Source organism: Mobula birostris, chromosome X (genome assembly GCF_030028105.1).
Source record: "Mobula birostris isolate sMobBir1 chromosome X, sMobBir1.hap1, whole genome shotgun sequence".
Taxonomy (NCBI): Eukaryota; Metazoa; Chordata; class Chondrichthyes; order Myliobatiformes; family Myliobatidae; genus Mobula; species Mobula birostris.
The window spans coordinates 14,223,479-14,241,644 of NC_092402.1; the positions used below are offsets into that span (position 1 = coordinate 14,223,479).

Genomic DNA, 18,166 nt, shown 5'->3' on the forward strand with positions numbered 1-18,166 from the left:
AGACCTACATATGTGTTAACAACACCTTCTATTTATAGACAACCGCAACAACTTTGGTATATTGACCACCTTAGACATTTCATGAAGGCATTTCAACAAAGGGTGACACCAAGTCAAACAAGAGTTGAAGAATAATGAACAGATAATCATTTGGCCAAATAAGAAGTTCCAGGTAATGATGTAAAGGAAAGGAATGTTTAGTGCTTAAATAGCATGGAGAAGGAATTCTATAATTTAGGCTCCTTCAGCTGAAGGCAATAGTCGGGCAGTGAAGATGTGAGAAGTGGAAGTCGTCAGATCTGGAGAAGTAACTGGATGTTTATGGGCTTAGGGAAAGCTACAAGTAAAGGGAGATGGAGACCAATAAAGAAATCAGGAAATTATAAAGGTGCCCAGAGAAGAAGGTGATAACCTGCCTCAAGGATTATCGCCCAGTAGCACTTACACCCACTGTGATGAAATGATTTGAGAGTTGGTGATGAAACATATCAACCTCTGCCTGAAGACTTAGATCTTCTCCTATTTGCCTACCATCACAACAAGTCAACAGCAGATTTCAATTCCTTTGCTCTTCACCCAGCCCTGGAACATCTGGAGAGTGAAGATGCATACATCAGGATACTCGTCATTGAGTACAGCACAGCATTCAACATTATCATCCCCTCAAAACTAATCAATAGCTCCAAGGCCTAGGTCTCAATACCTTGCGCACTGGATCCTCAACTTCCTCACCGGCAGATCCCTACGCACTCACTCTCAAGGACTCCACAACTCATGTTCGCAGTATGATTTATTTATTTATTTACTTATTATTAGCTTTTTTGTCTTTTGCACGTTGGCTGTTTGTGTGCAGTTTTTCATTGATTCTATTGTATTTCTTTTTTCTACTGTAAATGCCCGCAAGGAAATGAATCTCAGGATAGTTTATGGTGATGTATACATACTTCAAACTTTTTGATATACTGTAAGGAGAATCCCCATGGTTATTTGATTTCATATAGATTCATGGAAAGAGTGTTTACTCTCGAGGTTTGCCTCTGTTGCCTGGTGACCAGCATTGCGTATCAGCCACACACTCTGGAGCTTGCACTGGTCAACTCTTTCAGTCGCTCTTGGCAAAGGGGCTGGGTTTGAACAATTAACCCTAACTACCAAGAATCAGTAAGCCATGGTAAGAACAAAAACAGAAGCAGGAATATGTTGTTTAGCTCTTTGAGTTTGCTCATCCAAGGCTAAAGAAAGAAAATAGCTTTATTTGTCATATGTACATTGAAACTTACAGTGAAGTCTGGCATTTCATGTCAAATCAAACCAGCAAGGATTGTGCTGGGCAGCACACAAGTGTTGTGTTTCTGACAGCAACATAGCATGCCCACAACTCACTAACTCTAACCATACACCTTTGAATGTGGGAGGAAACTGGAGCACCCCAAGGAAACCCTATGCAATCACGGGGAGAACATACAGATTCCTTATAGGCAGTGATGGGAATTGAACCCCAGTCAGTGATCACTGGTGCAGTAAAGCTATGTGCTAACCATTGCACTATTGAACCACCCTGCTATGCTACCTATTTCAATCCATGTTCCTGCATTATCATTACATCCCTTAATTTCCTTTATATCCAGAATATTATATATATTAATATATAATTGTTAATTTATATTTATGGAGCACCACAGTAATGTAGTGGTTTCTTACTTACTGCTCATTATGCCACTGGTGTTTAGGACAGCAATGAAAGTCCTCCATCTATGTCTCTGCATACCGTCACACATACCATCATTGCTGTTTCTGTAACAATGTTATTTTACAAGTCAGGGTTGTTAGCACTGAGCTGAACCCCCAAACATTGAGGACCAGCAGAGCACTCTTAGTCTGGCCTCTATCCTTTGATCTGGGGGTGACCCTACCAAAAGCCAAAGCACAAGGCCCTGACTCTAGCTAACATGGCTCTCCACATTATTGAGGCATGCAAGCCTCCAAAGCCTATGGCAAGTTTGTGGTCCTCGTGGTGTAGCAGTTTTGTTCGACTCTGTTACAGCTCACAACATCAGAGTTCAATTCTGGCACTATCTGTAAGGGGTTTGTATGTTCTCCCCATGACTGTGTGAGTTTCGTCCGGATGCTCCAGTTTCCTCCCACAGTCCAAAACCGTACCAGTTAGAGGGTTAATTGATCATTGTAAATTGTCCTATGTCTAGGTTAATGTTAATTAAGTGGGTTGCTAGGTGATGCGGCTTGTTGGGCCAGAAGGGCTTTTTCCATGCTGTATCTCTAAATAAATAAATATCTTGGGCTCTTTTCTGAATATGTTCAACAACTGACCCTCCACAACCATTCAGAGTAGAGAATTCCAAAATTTCACCACCATCTCTGTGGAAAATTTTTCCCCTAATTTCAATCCTGCATGGACTCCACCCCTCATCCAGGGAGAACATGCTCCCTACTTCCAGCCTATAAACATCAAAGTACGAGGTATGCTGCTTTCATGTATAGTCCACCTTCATTTCCTTTCAATAGAACTCACTGACCAGGAGCAAATGCATTTATATTCCACACCAGTGTGATCATATGCCTGAGAGCATCTCACCTGCAGTTCTTCCTGAGGTCACCTGGGATCTTCTAGTGTGGCTGCTTTAGTTGTCTTCATATCAGCTATTTAAGAGTGGGTTGCACTCTTGACTCAGTCATGCAGTGCAGTTAAAATCCAAAACTCTAGACACTGTAGTCCAACAATGAAGGAGGGTTATACACTTAGAGGTGGTATCTCTTCAATGAGGCATAATCAAAACCTCCTCGCAACTCAACCATTCTCTCTTCTCCCCTCTTCCATCAGACAGCAGGTACAACAGCTTGAGAACATGTACCACTGTGATGGTATTGGGTTCGCCATCTGTGAAGCTTTAAATTCAAAAGAAGACTTTAAACCAGGGGTTTCCAACCATTTTTATGCCATGGACCCCTTTGTCAGTCCGGTGAAGCCTATGGACTCCTTCACAGAATAATGTATTTAAATATATAAAATAAAATACACAGGATTACAAACTGATTATATTACAGTTAATACATTTATTAAAATATTAAATAAAAGAACAAATAATTAAAGGGAATGCTTATTGTCAGTTAGAAGGTAGTGAAAATAAAGATGTAAATTTTTTCCCATCCAAGGTTCACGAACCCCAGGTTAGGAACCCCTGCTTTAAGCCCTATCCAATATAGGTAACTTCACTATAGTTATACTGCATCCACCTACTCTTCAAAAACTAGCATACTTCTCTTTCTAGTCTCTGTGCGAGTTCTAGTTGCCAATACTCACCATTTGAGCGGTGGGTCTCTCTCATTCCCTACCAAGGAGGAGAAATTTCTCACTAAAATAACCTAATACTCCCATAACTTATGGACTCACTTTCTAGGACTCTTCATCTCATGTTTTATTTCTTCTTTTGTATTTGCAGTTTGTTGTCTTCTGCACTCTGGGTGACCACCCAAGTTGGTGTGGTCTTCCATTGATTCTGTTCTGGTTATTATTTCTTTGGATTTATTGAGTATGCCCACAAGAAAATGCATCTCAGGGCTGTATATGGTGACACATATGCACTTTTAATAAATTTACTTTGAACTTCAGTTTAAACAGAGTTTAGTTTACTTTTTTAATGATACACATTTAAATTCTTGACACACACTTCAAACTCACAGAGAATTGCAAAAGACTTATAAACTACAAGGAATTGCCGAACGCAGGTACTATTCTTATGAACTCAAAGGACATACCTATGAGTTGCAGGCAAACAAGTCATCCATTGCAAAAACCAAAGGCTCTGGAATGACTTCTAGTTGTTCTCTATGTCACCCTATGTTTCTGTCATTCACCTTATCAATTCTGACTACTTTCTACAGTTTAAAAACGCAAACAACAGGAATTCTGCAGATGCTGGAAATTCAAGCAACACACATAAAAGTTGCTGGTGAACGCAGCAGGCCAGGCAGCATCTCTAGGAGGAGGTGCAGTCGACGTTTCGGGCCGAGACCCTTCGTCAGGACTAACTGAAGGAAGAGTGAGTAAGGGATTTGAAAGTTGGAGGGGGAGGGGGAGATCCAAAATGATAGGAGAAGACAGGAGGGGGAGGGATGGAGCCAAGAGCCGGACAGGTGATTGGCAAAAGGGATACGAGAGGATCATGGGACAGGAGGTCCGGGAAGAAAGACAGGGGGGGGACCCAGAGGATGGGCAAGAGGTATATTCAGAGGGACAGAGGGAGAAAAAGGAGAGTGAGAGAAAGAATGAGTGTATAAAAATAACAGATGGTGTATGAGGGGGAGGTGGGGCATTAGCGGAAGTTAGAGAAGTCAATGTTCATGCCATCAGGTTGGAGGCTACCCAGACAGAATATAAGGTGTCGTTCCTCAAGCCTGAGTGTGGCTTCATCTTTACAGTAGAGGAGGCCGTGGATAGACATGTCAGAATGGGAATGGGATGTGGAATTAAAATGTGTGGCCACTGGGAGATCCTGCTTTCTCTGGCGGACAGAGCGTAGGTGTTCAGCAAAGCGGTCTCCCAGTCTGCATCGGGTCTCGCCAATATATAAAAGGCCACATCGGGAGCACTGGACGCAGTATATCACCCCAGCCGACTCACAGGTGAAGTGTCGCCTCACCTGGAAGGACTGTTTGGGGCCTTGAATGGTGGTAAGGGAGGAAGTGTAAGGGCATGTGTAGCACTTGTTCCGCTTACACGGATAAATGCCAGGAGGGAGATCAGTGGGGAGGGATGGGGGGGACGAATTGACAAGGGAGTCGCGTAGGGAGCGATCCCTGCAGAATGCAGAGAGAGGGGGGAGGAGGGAAAGATGTGTTTAGTGGTGGGATCCCGTTGGAGGTGGTGGAAGTTTCTCGTACCCCATCTGTTACTTATTTTTATACACACATTCTTTCTCTCACTCTCCTTTTTCTCCCTCTGTCCCTCTGAATATACCCCTTGCCCATCCTCTGGGTCCCCCCTCCTTGTCTTTCTTCCCGGACCTCCTGTCCCATTATCCTCTCGTATCCCTTTTGCCTATCACCTGTCCAGCTCTTGGCTCCATTCCTCCCCCTCCTTTCTTCTCCTATCATTTTGGATCTCCTCCTCCCCCTCCCCCTCCAACTTTCAAATCCCTTACTCACTCTTCCTTCAGTTAGTCCTGATGAAGGGTCTCGGCCTGAAACGTCGACTGCACCTCTTCCTAGAGATGCTGCCTGGCCTGCTGCGTTCACCAGCAACTTTTATGTGTGTTGTTTCTGCAGTTTATAGTGTCTTGTTACTCGTTGCCATCACCTGCATGTGATGGTTTTCAGTTACACTCATCAGGCCAGGTGATTGTAATGTTTAACCAGGCCAGTGGGAGGTCCCATTGTTTCTCTTGATTAACCATAGGCCAATGAGAACCTCATTGTTCACTTGCTTCCGACAAGAAACTGTGCAAGTTTAGAAGTTTCACTTGGTCAAAAACAACTCTTTGGCTCCTGAAAAGGTCATGTTTCTGTGCTAGAAAGCTGAGGTCTGCAGATGCTGGAAATCCAAAGCAACAAACACAAAATGCTGGAGGAAATCTGGAGGTTAGGCAGCATCTTCACCTGCTAGTGTTGGAGTAATCTGCTGTATCTGGTGCCCCTGCTGTGGCCTCCTGTATATTGGTGAGCCCCAACGTAGATTAGGAGACCACCTCGCTGACCACCTTTGCTCTGTCCACCACAAAATGTGGGATCTCCCAATGACTACACATTTTAATTCTACTTCTCATCCCCATTCTAATATGTCAGTTCATGGCCTCCTCTACTGCCATGATGAGGCCACACTCAAGTTGGAGGAGCAACACCTTGTCTGGGTAGCCTCCAACTTGATGGCATGAACATCAATTTCTCTAACTTCCATTGCTCCCCCCCTCACCATTCCACATTTCCTGTTTCCCTTTCTCACCTTATCTCCTTACCTGCCCATCACCTCCCTTTGGTGCTCCTCCCCCTTTCCTTTCTTCCATGGTCTTCTGTCTTCTCCCATTAGCTACTGCCTTCTCCAGCCCTTTATTTCTTTCACCTCATAACTTCCCAGCTCTTTATTGCACCACTTCCCCTCTCCTGGTTTCACCTATCACCTGCCACCTTGTCCTCCTTCCCCCCCACCCCACCCCACCTTCTTACTCTGGCTTCTCCCTTCCTTTCCAGTCCTGATGAAGGGTCTTGGGCCAAAATGTCGACTGTTTACTCTTTTCTAAAGATGCTGCCAGGCCTGCTGTGCTCCTCCAACATTTTGTGTGTGTTACATCAGTTCACACCACAAGGCTCAAGGATAGCTTCTATCCCACGGTCTTCAGACTCTTAAGCAGACCTCTTGTACAATAAGGACCCCACCACCCAGGACATGCCCTGTTCTCACTGCTACCATCAGGGAGGAGGTACAGGAGCCTGAAGACACACACTCAGCGATTCAGGAACAGCTTCTTCCCCTCTGCCATCACGTAGGAGGTACAGGAGTCTGAAGACACACACTCAACGATTCAGGAACAGCTTCTCCCCCTCTGCCATCAGGGAGGAGGTACAGGAGCCTGAAGGCACACACTCAGTGATTCAGGAACAGCTTCTTTCCCTCTACCATCTGATTCCTAAATGGACATTGAACCCATCAACACTACCTCACTACTTTTTTTTCTCCTTTCTTTTCACTACATATTTAACATAGAAACATAGAAAACCTGCAGCACAATACAGGCCCTTCGGCCCACAATGCTGTGCCGAACACGTACTCACTTTAGATATTACCTAGCCCATAGCCCTCTATTTTTCTAAGCTCCATGTACCTATCCAGGAGCCTCTTAATTTAACTTTTCAAATACAAATATATTTTTACTATAATATACAGTTTTTGTTATATATTGCATTGTACTGCTGCCACATAACATAAATTTCTTAACATATGCTGGTGATATTAAACCTGATTCTGATTCTAAACATTCCTGGTCTTTCAGTTTACCTACCATGGCTTTTGCACCTTATTAGCCTACCTGCACTGCACTTTCTCTGTAACGTAACATTATTTTCTGCAGTCTAGAACATAGGAGATAGCATGTGAACAAAAACATCTCAAGGTATCTTGATATATGTGACAATGATAGACCAACTTCCGATGACATGATCTGATGTCCCACTTAAAAAAAAGATCGCATGACTCTGTCTGAAGACAAGTAAGACCAGCTGCATCCAGGCCATTTTTATCCCTCAGTCACAACATCAATATTGAACTTTATATCGTTGCTATTCTATTGTTTTTGTGATCTTGCTGTGCACATACGCTCTGTGGCACTTCATTAGGTACCTCTTGTACCTAATAAAGTGCCCATTGAGTGTATTTTTGTGGTGTTCTGCTGCTGTAGCACATCCACTTCAAGGTTAAAAATACCCTTCTGCATCCCACTGTTGTAACACGTGATTATTTAAGTTACTGTCACCTTCCTGTCGGCTTGAACCAGTCTGACCGTTCTCCTCTGACCTCTCTCATTAGCAAGGCATTTTTGCCCACAGAACTTCCACTCACTGGATGTTTGTTTTTCTTTTTGTTTTCTGCACCATTCCCTGTAAAATCTACTGTTGTGTGTGAAAATTCCCAGTGATCAGCAGTTTCCAAGATACAAAAACAACCCCATCTGGCACCAACTGTCATTTCACAGTCAATGTCACTTAGATCAGATTTCTTCCTCATTCTGATGTTTGGTCTGAACAACAACTGAACCTCTTGACCACGTCTGCATGCTTTTATGCATTGAATAGCTGCCACATGATTGGCTGATTAGATATTTGCATAAACGAACATGTGTACCTAATAAATAGCCACTGAGTGTATGCCAAACATGACTACTTAGACCATAAGACCATAATACATAGGAGCAGAATTAGGCATTTGGCCCCTCAAGTCTGCTCCACTATTCAATCATTTCCCCTCCTCAGCTCCACTTCCTGGTCTTCTCCCCATAACCTTTGATGCTGTGGCCAATCAGAACCTATCAAGTTCTGCCTTAAATACACCAAACAACCTGTCCCCCACAGCTGCCTGCTGGCTAAAGATATTTCTCTGTATCTCTGTTTTAAATGGACACTCCTCTATCCTGAGGCTGTGCTCTCTTGTCCTAGACTCCCCCACCATGGGAAACATCCTTTCCACATCTACTCTGTCCAGGCCTTTCAACATTTGAAAGGTTTCAATGAGATCTCCCCTCATCCTTCTAAATTCCTGCGAGTACAGACCCAGAGCTATCAAACATTTCTCGTCTGATAACCCTTTAATTCCTGGAATCATCCTTGTTAACCTCCTCTGAACCCTCTCCAATGCCAGCACATCTTTTCTGCAAGTTAACCTTTAGGGTGTTCTGCACAAGGGCTCCCAAGTCCCTTTGCATCTCAGATTTTTGCATTTTCTCCCTGCTTAGAAAATAATCCACATATTTATTTCTACTACCCAAGTGCATGACCATGTATTTTCCAACATTGTATTTCATTTGCCACTCTCTTGTCCATTCTCATAATCTGTCTAAGTCCTTCTGTAGCCCACCTGTTTCCTCTACACTGTTCCTCCACCAATCTTCATATCATCTGCAAACTTGGCAACAAAGCCATCTAGTCCATCATCTAAATCATTTATATACAGCATAAAAAGAAGCAGTCCCAACACTGACCCTGTGGAACACCACTAGTCACTGGCAGCCAACCAGAAAAGGATCCTTTTCTTCCCACTCATTGCCTCCTACCAATCAGCCAATACTCTAACCATGCCAGTAACTTTCCTGTAATACCAGGAGCTCTTAACTTGGTAAGCAGCCTCATGTGTGGCACCTTGTAAAAGTCCAAATATACAGCAACCACTGCATCCCCTTTATCTATCCTACTTGTAATTTTGTCTGCTGCATTGCATCCTGTTTGGAACTGAAGACAAAGTTTCTATGTCAAGGAGGTGTGCTGTGGACAGCACTTTAGGACCTCTCTGTGTGTCCTTGAGAGGTTCTTGTGGAAGCCCTCAAACTGGGCCTAGGATGTTACCTGAATGCATTATTGATCCTGGATGGGATCACTTGCCTAGTCTGGTGGCCAGGTCTCTCCTTTTACAGTAAAGACTGAGAAAAGATAAATGGAACCCAGCTGGGAGTTGTGGACTGTGGTTGCCAGCTGTCAGCCTTTTTCTGTATGAATGCATCACTGGCACCAGTCTACCCACCATCGAGAATGTATATACAGAATGGTGCTGGAAAAATGTCAGTAACATCATGCAGGATCCCACCCACCCTGCTCATAGATTGATTGCACCACTCCCTTCAGAGAGGAGGCTATATAGCATCCACTCCAGGACCACCTGACTCAAAAAGAGTTTTATTCTGGTGGAAGAAGCTGTCTTGGAGCCTGTTGGTCCTGGCTTTTATGCTGCGTTACCATTTCCCAGATGGTAGCAGTTGAAACAGTTTGTGGTCAGGATGACTGAGGTCCCCAATGATCCTTCGGGCCCTTTTTACATCTGTCTTTGTAAATGTCCTGAATAGTGGGAAGTTCACATCTACAGATGCACTGGGCTGTCCACACCACTCTCTGCAGAGTCTTGCGATTGAGGGAAGTACAGTTCCCATACCAGACAGCAATGCATCCAGTCAGGATGCTCTGAATTGTACCCCTGTAGAAAGTTCTTAGGATCTGGGGACCCACACCAAAGAGGCATTGTTGTGCCTTTTTCACCACATAACCAATATGTAAAGACCATGTGAGATCCTCAGTGATGTGTATGCTGAGGAACTTAAAGCTGTTCACCTCTCGACCCCAGATCCATTGATATCAATAGGGGTTAGTCTGTCTCCATTCCTCCTGTAATCCACAACCAGCTCCTTTGTTTTTGTGACATTGAGGGAGAGGTTGTTTTCTTGACACCGCTTATATATATATACAGTATTGTGCAAAAGTCTCAGGCACCCTAGTTATATAAATGTGCCTAACACTTTTGTACAGTACTGTATATATGTATTTATATTTGTTGTGTTTTTTTTGTGCTGCATCGGATCCAGAGTAACAATTATTTTGTTCTCCTTTACACCTGTGTGCTGGAAATAACATTAAACAATCTTGAATCTTGAATCCCAGCAAGCTGGAGATTTGGCATGGAATCTTTGGCCAGTGACCAGATGGCTGACAATTCCATTACACTGCTCTTGCCTTGTGTTGCAGACAGCCCAGGGAACTGAACATTTCACCCTTGTGGTTTTGCTTTTTCTGATATTTTCCGATGTTCCACAAAAACTAGTATTTTGTTGTCATGATCTGTTATTCAGGATAGAAAAACGAGTGGACAAGATCCCTGCAGCTTGAGAGCCAGTGAGATTTGTGGAATATCTCAATCCAATTAACAGCCTTGACAAACTCCCCGGGTTACAATTCGTGAGAATCTTCACCGTCTGTGAGCTGTGCTTGTTGAAACGGCACAACTCCCACCGGAACTGTACAGCAGCTGGAAACTCAGCCAACAACATGCAAGCACTACCATGCATAACAAATAGTAACTTTGTGATTTCTACATTTCTCCATCAGTTAGTGTGTGGACTCTGGTGTAGATTTAACTGGCATCTCAACTCTAACCAAATGTGTAGCAATCTTGCCCCATCCAGGGGATCGTAACTTCAACCTTTGCTCTAATGACTTTACGGGCAGAGCTCTCCTCCATCATTGAGCACATCTACAAGGAGCGCTGCCACAAGGAAGCAGCATCCATCATCAGGGACCCCCACCATCCAGGTCATGCTCTCTTCTCACTGCTGCCATCAGGAAGAAGGTACAGAAGCCTTAGGTCCCACACCACTGGGTTTAGGAACAGTTATTACCCTTCAACCATCAAGTTCCTGAAGCAGAATCAGAGTCAGAATCAGGTTTAATGAGAATCAGATTTAATATCACTGACATATGCTGTGAAAGTTGTTGCTTTGCATCAGCAGTACAGTGTAATACATATAAATACTATAAATTACAATAATAAATAAATATTTAAAAATTATATTAAATAAGTAATGCAAGAAAAGAGCAAAAGTACTATGGTAGTGTTCATGGGTTGGTTTATTGTCCATTCAGAAATCTGGTGGTGGAGAAGATGCTGTTCCTTAAATGTTGAGTTTATGGATAACTTCACTCACCTCAACTCTGAACTGATTCCACAACTATGGACTCACTTTCGAAAACTCGACAACTCAGTATTACTTATTTACTATTTTTTAATTGCACAGTTTGCCTTTTTGCACATTGGTTGTATGTCAGTCTTTGTGTGTGGTTTTTCATTGATTCTATTGTATTTCTCTGTTCTATTGTGAATGCCTGCAAGAAAGTGAATCTGAAGATAGTATATGGTGACATATATGTACTTTGATAATAAATTTACTTTGAACTTTGATATGGGCACTGAATCTAAGCCAGCTCTCCCAACACCAGTATAGAGGGAGTACTGTACTTCCAGAGGGCATTAAAAAAATCCTATAAGTCCTATTCAACATGTAGTAGAGATATCTCCAGTGTTCTGGGCAATGCTTGACCATGAGACCAGAAAGCCATAAGACAAAGGAGCAGTTATTCAGCCCATCAAGCCTGCTCCACCATTCTCCTGTAACGTTTGACATTCTTACTAACAAGAACCTAACAACCTCTGCTTTAAATATACCCAATGACTTGACATCCACAGCCTTCTGTGGCAATGAATTCCACAGATTTACCACCCCTAGCTAAAGAAAGTCCTCCCCATCTCTGAACTAAAGTGATGTCCCTCTATTCTGATGCATTTGTCTGTGGAAGCTTGCTGAGCACACATGGCTGCTACATTTCCTGAATTATAACATGGGCTGTACGAAGTGGCTGTGAAGTTGTCTGGAATATGGTTAAAGTGCCAACAGATACACAAACAATAACTGCATGAATTCAGACAATGGGATGTGTAGATATTCAAACACAGTTTTGGAAAAATCTGCAGAAGGTTGTAAATTCAGCAAGCCTCATCGTGGGCATTACCTTCCCCAGCATCAAGGACATCTTCAAAAGGTGATGCTTCAAGAAAGTGGCATCCATCATGAAGGATCCCCATCACCCTCTCTCATTACTACAATCAGAGAGGAGATGTAGGACCCTGAAGACACACACTCAATGTTTCAGAAACAGCTTCTTCCTCTCCACCATCAGATTTCTGAATGGACAGTGAACCAACTCATGAACTCAACCTCACTATAATATATATACATAATATACATATCTGTTCGTTATGTGCCATGTCATATAACGTGGGCGATCACAGTCATATTTGGTGCATCTATAAAACTCTGGTTAGACCACACTTGGAATATTGTGTTCAGTTCCAGTTACCTCATTATAGGAAGGATGAGGAAGCTTTAGAGAGGGTGCAGAGGAGATTTACCAGGATGTTGCCTGGACCAGAAGGGATGCCTTATGAGGAAAGGTTGAGTGAGCTAGGGCTTTTCTCTCTCGAGAAAAGGAGAATGAGAGGTGACTTGATAGAGATGTACAAGATGATAAGAGAAATAGATAGAGTGCATAGCTATAGAGAGAATACAGATGAGATTTACCAGGATTTTGTATGGTCTAGAGAGCATGTCTTGTAAGGATAGGTTGAGCAAGCTAAGGTTTTTCTCTTTGGAAAGGTTGAGAGGTGACTTGATAGATGTGTATAAAATGATAAGAGGCATTGATCGAGTGGGTAGCCAGAGACTTTTCCACAGGGTGGAAGTGACTAATACACAAGGGGGCATAATTTTAATACGATTGAAGGAAAATATACAGGGGATATCAGACGTAAGTTTTTTTTACACTGAGAGTGGTGGGTGTGTGGAACACCCTTCCAAGGTTGGTGTTAGAGGCAGATACATTAGGGACTCTTGATGGGCACGTGTATGAAAGAAAAATGGAGGATGATGTGGAAAGGAAGGTTAGATTGATCTTGGATCAGGTTAAAGGGTCAGCACAACATTGAATCTGTACTGCTTTGTAATGTTCTAACCCTGCTCAAATTCACATGCAATTTCAAACAGCCAAGACCTATTCCCGTGTCAATAAATGTTTAGACAATATTCTCTGAAGTCTGATTATTGCCATATACAGTAAATGAGTCTGATCTAGTAGTCCATATAAATGAAACAAGTTCCTTCATTAAGTGACTACCACAACAATAATGCCAATAAATACAATTTTGCTGTTTTCTCTGGGTTCCTTTTCCACCAACAACAGCATGAATTATTCATCACGTTCTGCACTGATTAATAGAATGGCGGATGGTACAGGCTGGGAAACCACTTGGGCCATGTGAAATGTGCCGACTCTGTAGAAGTCGCCCTCCTCGGCTCCTTCCCACCTTCCTGCCATTTTCACGCCTCCTCAATCATTCCAAGTCGCTTTCGGAAGTTATACGTCTGTCGCTCGCCCTTTCCCGGTAGCGTGTTCCTGATCAAAACAACTCGCGGGGTGCAAACAATTCTATGTCACTTCTGGCCCTTCGGCAGATTACTCTACATCAGTTTCTCCTCAATTGCTTCCTGTGTGACTTTGAACCTCACTATCAGACCCTTACTGAAGCCCCGTAGAGTACCAATGGTATCTCTAGCTTGCTTAGGTTATGAGAGGAAGCCGGTGCTGCAACGGGGTCAAGTAGCCTCCTTTCAGCACCGCTTGCAAGTGTCCTGGATAATTACAACAAAACCGTGCAGCAACTTTATTTATGAACTGTTTCCCAAAGGCGCGTCTTATCTTCGCCGCTGAGAACAACGCCCCCTTAAAATCGTGGGATTTGTACACACCCGGAGCACCCCAGCACCCGATCCCAACATCGGTCCATTTTCACAAGAGGGTGGGGGGCGGGAGGTTTGGAACGGGATAAATTATTAACACAGCCATTCCAGGGGAGACAAGCCCACGCGACTGGGCGCCGGTTAAAGGGAGGAGGGTGGGGGATTCGAGCGGTACTGTCATTTGCACCTACCCTGCCTGTCCTCTATGACAACCTCCCCTCCTACCCCCACTAGTACCACCATACACCCACCTAACCTCCACTAGCGACCCAGGGCCCGACCGATGACTGGACACACCTTGTTGGGTGGACTGAAGCGAGTACTCGGATAAACCAGTTTACCGGCAGGCAAGCAGGCACGCGCGCGCACGCACAGACTTATAGACAGATAGACAGACAGACAGACAGACACACACACACACACACACACACGCACACACACACACACACACACACACACACACACCACCCATATACTGACGCACACGTGCACTTCATCCAAAATAAAACGCGTATTTTTTTTGCAAAATGGGAAATTGCAATTCATGGAAATAGCTGCAAATTATATTTAATAAGCAAGACGTATTGCCAGGGAAGCCAAAGCATCCTCAGACCCTCATTCTGCACAGGTAGCTTTGGTCTCGTATAAAACATGTCAGTTATTCTGTCTGGCAACGGACACCGGTGATCATACAACGCCTTGCAAATACGCAGATCCAGGCAATGCACCGAGCGTGCCCGGTGCCATGACAGATATCCCCTCCGTGCTCGGCAGCAGTGAGTATCAGTCTTTTGCCATTGTGTTCGGGGAACAGCACCACTAAAACAGTGAGACAGATACACAGCGGAAAGGAGAGAGAGAAGCAGGCGGACCCTCCTATATTGAGTAGCCCAGACACCTTCTCAACCAGTTTCAGTGATACCACGAGAGCGTGAAAAAAAAGCAAACGACATTGTACATTAATACGATCAGTATCCTTCGGGCATGCAGTACACAGATAGTGAGCTGAGGTAAAATGAAAATGTTTTTTTTTGCAAGAGCTTCCCTTTCCCACTTACCTGAAAGGGAGTTGGGAAAAACCCCCTTTCATTCTTCTCACTAGCGTCAACAGAGCCAGTCAGTTCCCTGTCAGAATTAACAGATTTCCCCCAGTACAAGTCACCAGCAACGCTGCATTTCAGAACACAAATAAATACCTGCTATTTAACAATGCATGGAGATTTGGATGACATGCCTTGAGAGGGGGTATTTCCCATCTTGAAAGACCACTCCGTGTGGCTCAGATCCGGCAGACCATTGGCGATGCTCAGTTGTGTGAGAGAGAAGGAGAGTATGTGTGTATGTGTGTTTGTACGTGTGTATGTGTATGTGTGTGTGTGTGAATGTGTGTGTGTATGTGTGTGTGTGTGTGTATGTGTCTGTATGAGCGCACAGAGGCAAATCAGGAATGAAGAATCAACCCATGACAGATTAATATGTTCTGCACTTAAAGGACCCTCACTCCTTGCTGCTATAGGTGTCTGCGATTGTGCCAGCCCCTGCAACTGATATTATAATGAGTCCGTGACCACTCCTCTTGCTGTATGTGGGAGCAGACAGTTGCTGGCGACACAATCCTTGTGCAAAGCCGTTCAGGGACCCTCGCGGGCCGTTTATGCCGCGTTCTATTAGCAGCCATTCCGATAAGTATCTCAGAACAGGACTGTGTAACCCCACACGGTCATCTGATCCTGGTTTGCGCAACTGGGTTAAGACAGAATGCCTGGTAAAGCGGAGCGTAGTGAATGGACTCCTGTATTGACAAGCACTGTCCAACACTCTGGAGACGTTAAACTGAGCATCACGCTCGCCATCATTGTCCACGGTTGAGGCTTCCCTTCAGCCGATTGCCGGTAATGCTCGTCATAGCTGCCTGGAGTCTCTCGACTTCTACCTCAGGAAAGTGCTGCCGGTAGCAATGGAGTGGGGTCGTAATAAAACGGAGTGTTTTTTTTTAGTGTAGAGACACGGGAGACTGCAGATGCTGGAATCTGGAGACGCTGGAGGAACTCGGCGGGGCAGGCAGCATCTGAGGAGTGAAATGGACAATCGGCCTTTCGGATTTAGACTCTTCGTGTGGATGACAGTAGAGGGGAAAGAGACAGTAAAAAGATGTGGAGGGGAAGGGTTGGAGTGGGAGCTGGCAAGTGATAGGCTGGTCACACAAACTGCTGGAGAAACTCAGTGTTTCAGGTAGTTTCTGAGGAGGGATATGGACAGTTGACATGACGCTTCTTCTAGCTTCTAATTCCTTGGACATCTTTTAGTCTGATGAGATGGGGGTTTGTCCCACCATCATCTCACAGGGAGATTTCCACACTGACCCTAAGGAGGATAGGTGTGAGTGGAGTCATAAAGTCATAGAACACTACGGCACAGAAACAGGCCCTTCAGCCCACCTAGTTCATGTCAAACTGTTATTCTGCCTAGTCCCTTCTACCTGCACCAGGACAATAGCTCTCCATACACCCTCCATCCATGTACCTATCTAATTTCCTCTTAATGTTGCAATCAAACTCACATCCTTCACTTCTACTGACAGTTCATTCCATACTCGCAGTACCCTATACCTCTTAGAAAAATCTCTCTTCATTCTCCTACGCTCCAAGAATAAAGTCCTTACCTATTCAATCTTTCCATGGAACTATCCCTGAAGCTTCCATTGCTCAGCTGTGACCCTCACCTCTGAGCTGGGTGGGTGGGTACATCAAGTCTAACTCCAGTGATTTCACGATAAAATTTAGGCAGATTCTCCATCAGGGGCATGTTAAGAAAAATGCTAGAAAAATTCAGCAAATCAGGTAGCATTCATGCAGAGAATATTTCAGGTCTGTGACTGTTAAACAGAACTGGTGGAAATCCCTCCCGAGGGAAGAGGAGTAGTTCTGATGAAGGTTTGAAGACCTGGAATGTTGATTGTTTCTCTCCACAGATGCCATCTGACCTGCCAAGCTCTCTTTTCCCCAGCAGATTCCATTTTTGTTTCAGATTTCCAGCATTTGCAGTTTAAAAAAAAATCTCCTGAAGTGTTGTCTTTCTGATCTGAAGTTAAAACAAGGCCCAGTCTGCTCTCAAATGGAGACAGCAGGTGCCGGTGTACTAGCTAATGTTAGCTTCATACTGAACATCACCAGAAATAGATAATCCAATCTTTATTATGCAGTGGCAGGGTGGAGATATATCTCTACGAAAGGAGGTGCAAGGTACTCCTTCCCTCCACTAGCCTGCAGGTCACCGTTGGGCAAGGTGTAGCACCTGCTTAGCCCCCCGATCAGGGTCACGGGAAACCATGGGAGCAGGTGGTGGATGGTCGTATGAGCAGCAGGTGTATATCATAAGTCTTGGTTATGTGACCACTAACACCATGCAGACAATCTGTCACTTGTAATGGCACGGCTCAGAAGAAGGCAATGGCAAACCAGTTCTGTAGAGGAATTTGCCAAGAACATTCATGGTCATTGAAAGACACTTCAAGTATCCTATGTAGGTTTTGGGAGGGCATGAAGATTACATCAGAAATAGAACCAAATGTCAGCCATTCAGCCCCTCAGAAAGGAACACAGAAAGTGGTGAATACAGCCCAGTCCATCACAGGCAAAGCTCTTGCCACCATTGACCATATTTACATGGAGCACTACCACAAGAAAGCAGCATCCATCATCAAGGACCTCCACCATCCAAGCCATGCTCTCTTCTCACCACTACCATTGAGCAGGAGGTACAGGGGCCTTATGTCCCACACCACCACGTTCAGGAGAAGTTATTATCCTAAAAACATCAGGACCCTGAATCGGAGTGGATAACTCCAATCACTGTAACTGAACTGATTCTATGACCTACAGACTCATTTCAAGGACTCGTTTCAACTTACGTTCTCAGTATTAATTTTTATTTATACAGTACTATTTGTTTTCTTTTGCATATTGATTGTTTGTCAGTCTTTGTTTATGTAGTTTTCATAAATTCTTGTATATTTCTTTATTTTCCTGCAATAACATGCAAGAAAATGATTCTCAAGGTAGTATATGGTATATACAGTATGTATTTCGATAATAAATTTTACTTTGAACATCTCCTGCTCTGCCATTCAGTAATGTCATGGATGATCAACATGGAATCTAGAATAGTACAGCATTGGATGGGCACTGTGATCCATGATATTCTGTTGATATTGGTGCCATTTTATGCTAACTGCCTTCCTCCTGTTTATCATCCATATCCCATCAATCCCTTCATATTCATGGATCTGTCTCAAAGACACTTAAACTTCACCAAACTGCTGTATTCCACTACTA

General features: G+C 43.9%; 1 protein-coding gene across 10 annotated transcripts in view; it reads right to left on the reverse strand.

Annotated features, from left to right (window-relative positions):
* srcin1a (SRC kinase signaling inhibitor 1a) overlaps positions 1-15,246 on the reverse strand; it is a 577,643-nt gene extending 562,397 nt beyond the window's left edge. For 9 of the 10 annotated variants that reach the window (XM_072248748.1, XM_072248747.1, XM_072248743.1 and 6 more), the window contains exon 1: positions 15,067-15,246. In XM_072248748.1, the coding sequence (XP_072104849.1) occupies positions 15,067-15,088 (22 nt within the window). In that variant the 5' untranslated portion in view covers positions 15,089-15,246. Of the gene's footprint in view, positions 1-15,028 lie in introns of all 10 variants that reach the window. The other variant, XM_072248750.1, reaches the window with a different exon arrangement.
* Between the last annotated feature and the right edge of the window lie 2,920 nt (positions 15,247-18,166).